The sequence below is a fragment of the Triticum aestivum genome, chromosome 7A (genome assembly GCF_018294505.1).
Source record: "Triticum aestivum cultivar Chinese Spring chromosome 7A, IWGSC CS RefSeq v2.1, whole genome shotgun sequence".
In the NCBI taxonomy this organism is placed as follows: domain Eukaryota; kingdom Viridiplantae; phylum Streptophyta; class Magnoliopsida; order Poales; family Poaceae; genus Triticum; species Triticum aestivum.
Window position 1 is genome coordinate 55547914 of NC_057812.1, and position 6837 is coordinate 55554750.

Below are 6837 nucleotides of genomic sequence, written 5' to 3' on the forward strand. Positions count from 1 at the left end.
AATAATCAATTCAAAGATGCAATGTTGAATAAACGCTCAACGACGGTACTGTGCTGGTCCTAGGCTAGACCGGACTAGAGACGCGAGCCTAAAACACTAATGAGGTCACGGCGTAGCATAACTAGCATCAATGAAGGATACTAAGTAGCTCTTGACAGCAAGATATAAGTGAAGATCACAACGGCAGTGAAGATAATGATGAAAAACAACTGCCAAGCAGGATATACAACAACTCTCTCTCCAACTTTCCTCTTGAAAAGTTTGAGACAATTTTTTTGTTTTTTTTCTTCTCTCTTTTTTTTTCCTCACACTTTTTTTTCTTTCTCTCCTTTTTTTTTCTCTGACTTTTTTTTCCTTTTTTTTCTCTCTTTTTTTTCTCTTTTTTCTCCCTCTTTCCAAAACAAACTAGATAAGATGTAGATTGGATCAAGTGAAGATGTGAACGATCTCAACTATTATTATGACAATGAATGGTGGGTAGCACGTGGTGGAAATTGATGGATGGGTGGTGGACAGCGGAAGAGATAATGATGCAGCGGTGGCGTGACTAATGTGAACAGAACTCGAAACTCTAAACGAACTAGACACTAAGACCAGCAACTCGACACGACGATGCAATTGATAATTCAACTATGCAATCAATGAAAAGAAAATTGCAAAAGCTCAGACTGGCTTGGACCAAGGATGAATAGATCTAACTCTTTTTTGTGGCTTTTTCTTGGACAATAGGTAAGAAAGTAAATCTAATCTAGGAAAACTGGAAATTCTCACCGAGCAACCTGGCTCTGATACCACTTGATAGAGGCGAGGGTCCCGATCTTTCGATGAGATGATAACTATCGATTTGGTGAAGATGACTTTGACGATCCGACTACAAACGTGCACGACGTTGCGCCTTAGCAATCGCTAAACCAACTCCGAGAGATTATTGACCACGCTGGAGCACAATCAACCTGACCACGAAGGTCTATTCCTGCAAGCAATCGAAGAACGAGCAAGATTATGATAAAGCAATCTGAATATTGCGAATATATATGAAGTATTAATAATGGTGGGGATCCGTAAGCGGTCTTGGTCTGGTCGTTGGACACAAACGAAGTACACGAAGTTGCAATGGCTAACTTTTAACTAAACAAATCCCAAGGAAAAGCTACTAGATGGATCTACTTATATAGGAGCAAGGGGTGGCGGCCAAGGAGGTGGGAGGACGTCCCAAGGCAGCCTAAAACTAAATCTAGGTCGTACAAGGCCAATGGGCCCAAGTGGAGGTGATGTAACACCTTTGGACTTGTAGTTTGACTCGGATTCTGAAGCAGCATCAGATTATTTCGTCCACAACTCAACGCTCCGGACGAATTTGAAGGTGATTCCAATTGGGTTGGAAAGTGCACGAAATCTAGTTTCCAACAAAAAAAGAATCACCCAATTCGGAGTCCGTATGAAAAACTTGTGTGCGTTTTGAGTCAGGTGTGTCTGTGCAGTCCGAATCTGAATCCAGAACGTGAGAGACTTGGACTCTATCTTCTCTTGGGCCAAAAGTGACGTGAGAGAACTTTTTGGACAGAAAATAAACATCTCTTTCTTCCTTATCTTCATATGTGGATTGTACAAATGTCCCATACACCTGCAATTAGACAAAACACAAAAGTGTGTGAAGTATTTTTGTTCTGGATAACATAAATAGATTATTGAATAGTTTGCACTAGAAATCACCTGACAAATATGCATATATGCAATATTTTTGGTCATATCCAAGGTAGTCATGTCCTCATCATCAGTGGAGGTCTGGAACGTGCTGCGACAGATCTGGCCGCTTCCACCAAATGAAAAGTTGCACCATTGTGGAGAGGAATGGTTGTTCAATATCCCGATGAATGAGAATGAGGAAGTAAGAGCAATGGTCATCATGCTTCTGTGGAGGATTTGGAACCTGAGGAATGACTTGCTACATCATAAGGGGAACCCCCCTCTATAGATTACACATACCTTCTTATGCAGTTACTTGCATCATATAACCAAGCACAAAATTTTGGCATTGAGGAGATTCTGAAGGGGAAGATGCTGGTGGTGGATCTCCCTATTAGTCCTACCCGTGTGGGAAAGGTTAGTTTACTTTGGCCGGAACCCCCTGCAGGATGGGTGGCCCTTTCAATTGATGGCTCCTACATTGAGTTCACAGGACGGGCCCGAACGGGTATGGTTCTGCGGGACTCAATCGGCAAAGTAATTTTCTCCGCCTACATATTCCTATTCTATTGCAAGAATGCTCTTGAAGCCGAGGTCGGTGCAATGCTGGAAGGTATCTCTTTTAGCCTTCAAAGATCAGAGCTACCAATCATCATTCAATCTGATTGCTCTGTTCTGGTGACGGCTTTAACGGATGACTCGTTGAACAAATCTGCTCATGGACATCTAATCTTGGAAATGAAGAAGCTCCTGGAACAGCATGAGTTTATTCCACAGAAATTAGATCGGCATCAAAATAGTGTTGCTCACTGTCTTGCTAATATTGGTCGTTCTGAAGGTTGCACCGTCTGTTGGTTGCACCGTGTTCCAGACAGCGTGTCTAGTTTTGTATTAGCAGACTGTAACACTATTATAGTGGGATAAACTAATTATTCACCCGCAAAAAAAAACTGGTGACATACCCCATACTTGTCAAGCTTGTTTCAGGAACTAATTAACTAATTAGGACATGAAAAAACATTTAGGTTAGGATTATAATTTAACATCATGACCATTTTTTCTTTCGAGACTTGAGTTAATGGTGTTTAGCACATATAGCTGTGGCACTACCACAGACATGCAAATAAATTTGCCATCTACTGTATCCGTCCTGGTTTACTAGGCCCCGTGTATTTCGGTTCGTTTTTGACCATGATTTTTACTAAGAAATATAAATTACATGCAGCAAAAATAATACCAGCGAAAACTACATTCAAATAAAAATCCAACAACGTATTTTTTGGTGACATGCATTAACATTTTGCTAATAAAATACTATATGGACAAACTTTAACCCAAAGTTGCAAGCATGACGTTAGGATGACCTGTGCTGACCTAGAGTATAATGGTGAACACAAAACTGCTTTCCTCTGTCGCTTTTTTACAGAGATGTATCTTGGGCTTTGATCAGCTTTTGCGGGCTAGTAATTGCTAGAGGAAAAGATAAAGTTTTGATGGAAGCAGGGACTAGAAAAAATGTTTGATGGGGTCGTGTCTATGACAGTGGGATCATCTTCTGCAAATAGATAGTGATTGGTACTAAGTCAGTGAAGAATTTCTTAATTTCATTGGGGTCAGTTGACCCCAATGCCTACAAGGGAGCTACGTCCCTGGATGGAAGAATGATGCATAGCTGGAAGCTAGAGGAACTACTACTACTACTAGTCCTGAATCATTGCCATCTGCCATGCAAGTGGTTTCATTTCCGAAGCAGATGCAAGCTGCGCTATGTCTGTGGACACAGCTGGATGGTATAGTAATTGCTCAGAGTTACAGACATGCAATTGAACATATAAATCACGCTAGAGTACCCGCTCATCTGGAGGCATCGCAGTGCGCAAGCAACCTGGTTCGCTCGATCTACCACGCTCATACGGCTTTACGGCGCTGTCAAAAATCTGGTCGTTGGTTGCTCTGCACGTTGTGGTTTCAGCCTCCCATGAATGACGTGACCTACAGATATTTGAAGATAAGGTTCTCTCTCGCTGGTGAACATGGATGAGAAGATTAAAACGGTTCACCAAACCGGCCAGCCAAGAACGACAAAAACATGGTTTGGGTCATCATTTCATCATTAGCAGCTGGCAGGACGGGGAACTAAGTACAAATTAGCATTCTCAGCACTGTAAAACAATAAGCATCGAATATGTAAGAAAAAGTTGGGCATTTGCAGAATCCTAGGCCCCGTTGAGCAGTAGTAATAATCGAAGACTCACTTGCATGCCAAAAGCGGACCACTGTTGTGCAGGTGCACTACATAACAGGGGCTACGACAACAACCACCTCCAGGCTCTGCAGGAGCCCATTGTTTCGTTTTTACCTGCCCTCTGCGCCGCATAAAAACGCAGGCACGGGGGACGGGAGTGCATGGCTTAGGAGCCAAGGAATTTATCTTTTGTCCTAATACGTGTCATCTGCCACCAGGAAGAAGCAGATTACTACTCCTATTAGGTTAGAAGCACTGCTGTTGCACATGCACCGAGCATGAATGAGCGTTGCAAATCCAAGAGGATCATTTTCTACTCACCGTTCTCAGATCCACAAGGACTGACATGCAATGCGCGCGCCCAAGGTCGATCGATCATGGTGAGATCACCGGAAGCTGCCTTTTGGCCGCCCATGTCGATCGCACCAGCACTTTTCATGATGAACACGGTAGACAAAAAAATAAATGGGACCTCTGTCAGCTCGGCTCACACTTTCTTTCATCAACACTTTGTTCTTTTTGGACGATGGTCCATACACAAGTGAAGACCACCACTGATGAATGGGAACTTGGTAAATGTACTGCTACTTGTCTTAGTTTTGGCTTAAGCACTTGCCATGGCATCGATCAATCTGCCACCGTCCATGTCATGTCGCCCTCGAAGATCCAATGGCAGACCTCTGTCTTGCCGGGCTCGCCGCCGAGGAGCACGAACGCGCCGTGGCTCGGGCTCCAGTCGGACGTGTCAAGGTGACAGATGGCCACCCCGCGGTTGATCTTCCGACCGTCGCCGGCGGCGGACATGATGTCGGCCTCGTACACCCGCGCCCTGGGCACCGAGTGGCAGTAGTACACCAGGTACGGGAACAGGCTCTGGTGGCACGACACGGCCCGCGCCGGCGCCGCCTCGCCGCCGGTGACGCTGCCCAGCCTGACCTCCGCGCCGCTGCCCGCCGTCGAGGCCGTGCTGCGCACCACGATGTCGTCGCCCAGCATCTCCACGGCGAAGTCCACCACGTCCTCGGCCGACGTCGCGCACCGCTTGGTCTCGCCCCGGCTCGGCGCGCGCTCGCACTCCGCCACCGTCGACGCCACCGCCTTGCCCAGCGCCGTGTCCGGCGCCGCCCTGAAGGCCTCCGACACGGCACTCGCCTCGAACGGGATCTTCCTGGCGATGTCCCTCGGAAGGAACGCCCTCGGCGGCATCTTGTCCCTGATGTCCGGCATCGGCATCCGGTTGCCGGCAACCAGCTCCCTCTCCCGGAAGAACTTGCCCGGCTCCGGAGACCACTTAGTCTTCAGATGCTGCCGATGCTCCTCGGAGGCGGATGTCGTCGCCGTCGCCGACGACGTGTTGTGGTACTCCTTGAAGTCGACGCCGGTCTCGGCGTACGCCTTGAACGTGGTGTTGTCTCCGGCGTACGCCTTGAACCCGATCTCGTGGTTGCGGTTGCTGCCTTGCCCGTAGCCTTTGAAGTCGACGCTGCCGGCGTTGGCCGACCCGCCGTAGCTCTCGAACTCGGCGGCCCCGCCGTTGGCGCCCTTGACGTAGGACGCGAAGCTGTCGTCCCCGACGTTGGCGCCGTCGCGGTACCCCTTGAACGAGTCCACCCCGGCGTTGGCGCCGGCCCCGTAGCTCCGGAACGTGTTCTCCGGCACGTTCCCCTCCACGCCGTACCCCGTGAACGTGTCCGTGGCGCCGTTGGCCGACTCGCCGTAGTTGGCGAAGCCGGAGCTGAGCGTGTTGGTGTCGTTGCCGTACGACGCGAAGCTCTCCCGCAGGCTGTTGCCGCTCTTGCCGTAGCCGGCGAAGCTGCTCTCCCCGCCGTTGGACTCCTGGGCGTAGGACGTGAACCCGCGGCTCCGCCCGTTGGCCCCGGCGTCGTAGTTGGTGAACCTGGAGTCCGGCAAGTTGGTGTTAGCGGCGTAGGCGGTGAAGGAGCCCGACCCGCCCGTGGCGCCGCCGGCGTAGGAGGTGAAGTTGGCCGTCACCACGTTGCCGTTGGCCTCGTAGCTGGTGAACGAGTCGGCCCGCGCCGACGAGTCCCGGCCGTAGCGGCGGAACGAGTCGGCGGCGATGTTGACGTCCGGGGAGTAGTTCTTGAAGCCGTCGGTGCCGGCGCCGGCGCCGGAGCCGTAGTTGGTGAAGTTGGCGTCCCTGTAGCTCGTGAACGGGCCCTTTCTTGCCGCCACATCAGATTCAGAATCAGAGTCAGAGGAGGACGGGCATAGCAGAGCGGCCTTGGAGCAGAGCGTGGGCAGGCGGGCGCGGATGTCGGGGAGCGAGGAGGGGAAGGAGGCAGCGTCGGCGGCGGGCAAAGGGGAGAGCTTGGAGACGAAGAAGGCCGGGTGGGGGCGGTTGTTGGGCACCTTGCGGTTCCAGTACCGGATGAAGGCCGCCTTGGCCGTGAACGGGTTCACCGGCGAGGACGCGGCGGCATTGCCAGGGAGCAGCAGGAGGAGGACTAGGAGCGGGGTGGCGAGGACGGGGCGGGGAGGAGAAGCCATCGGAGGCCAGGAGGGAGGTTTGGGGGTTGGGGGATTGGAGCTGGAGGGGAAGAGAGATTAATAGTGAAGGAAGCAGAGTGAGAGTGGGAATGGAGGGAGTGTGAAACTGTGACTCGCACCGAGCGAGTACGAAATTTGAACAAGGCGGGCAGAGGAAGACGCATTTACGCGTCATGAATGCTGCAGGTCCGTAGAGGTAGAGACCATTAATGATGACCCAGTGTGTTTCAGCTAAAAATATACTCTGACCACAACTTTGTACTTTCCTCTTGCATGATTTTCAGAATGTTAAATAAGTACATATTATTATTATGTCGGTTGCTTTGATGTCTAGAAGGATCTAAAACTTTTTGATGTCATATTCAAATTTCTCCAAACCATGTCGTGAGACCTGGATA

General features: G+C 49.9%; 1 protein-coding gene across 1 annotated transcript; it reads right to left on the reverse strand.

Moving 5' to 3' along the window:
• Window positions 1–4387: 4387 nt before the first annotated feature.
• Window positions 4388–6544, reverse strand: LOC123150607 (BURP domain-containing protein 12). The gene has a single exon (XM_044570445.1). It carries the CDS (start codon window positions 6437–6439, stop codon window positions 4559–4561), a length of 1881 nt encoding a protein of 626 aa, XP_044426380.1. The 5' UTR covers window positions 6440–6544; the 3' UTR covers window positions 4388–4558.
• Between the last annotated feature and the right edge of the window lie 293 nt (window positions 6545–6837).

Excerpts from the sequence above, each read along its gene's own strand:
- LOC123150607 (XM_044570445.1), bottom strand. The coding sequence starts at position 6,439 with ATGGCTTCTCCTCCCCGCCCCGTCCTCGCCACCCCGCTCCTAGTCCTC.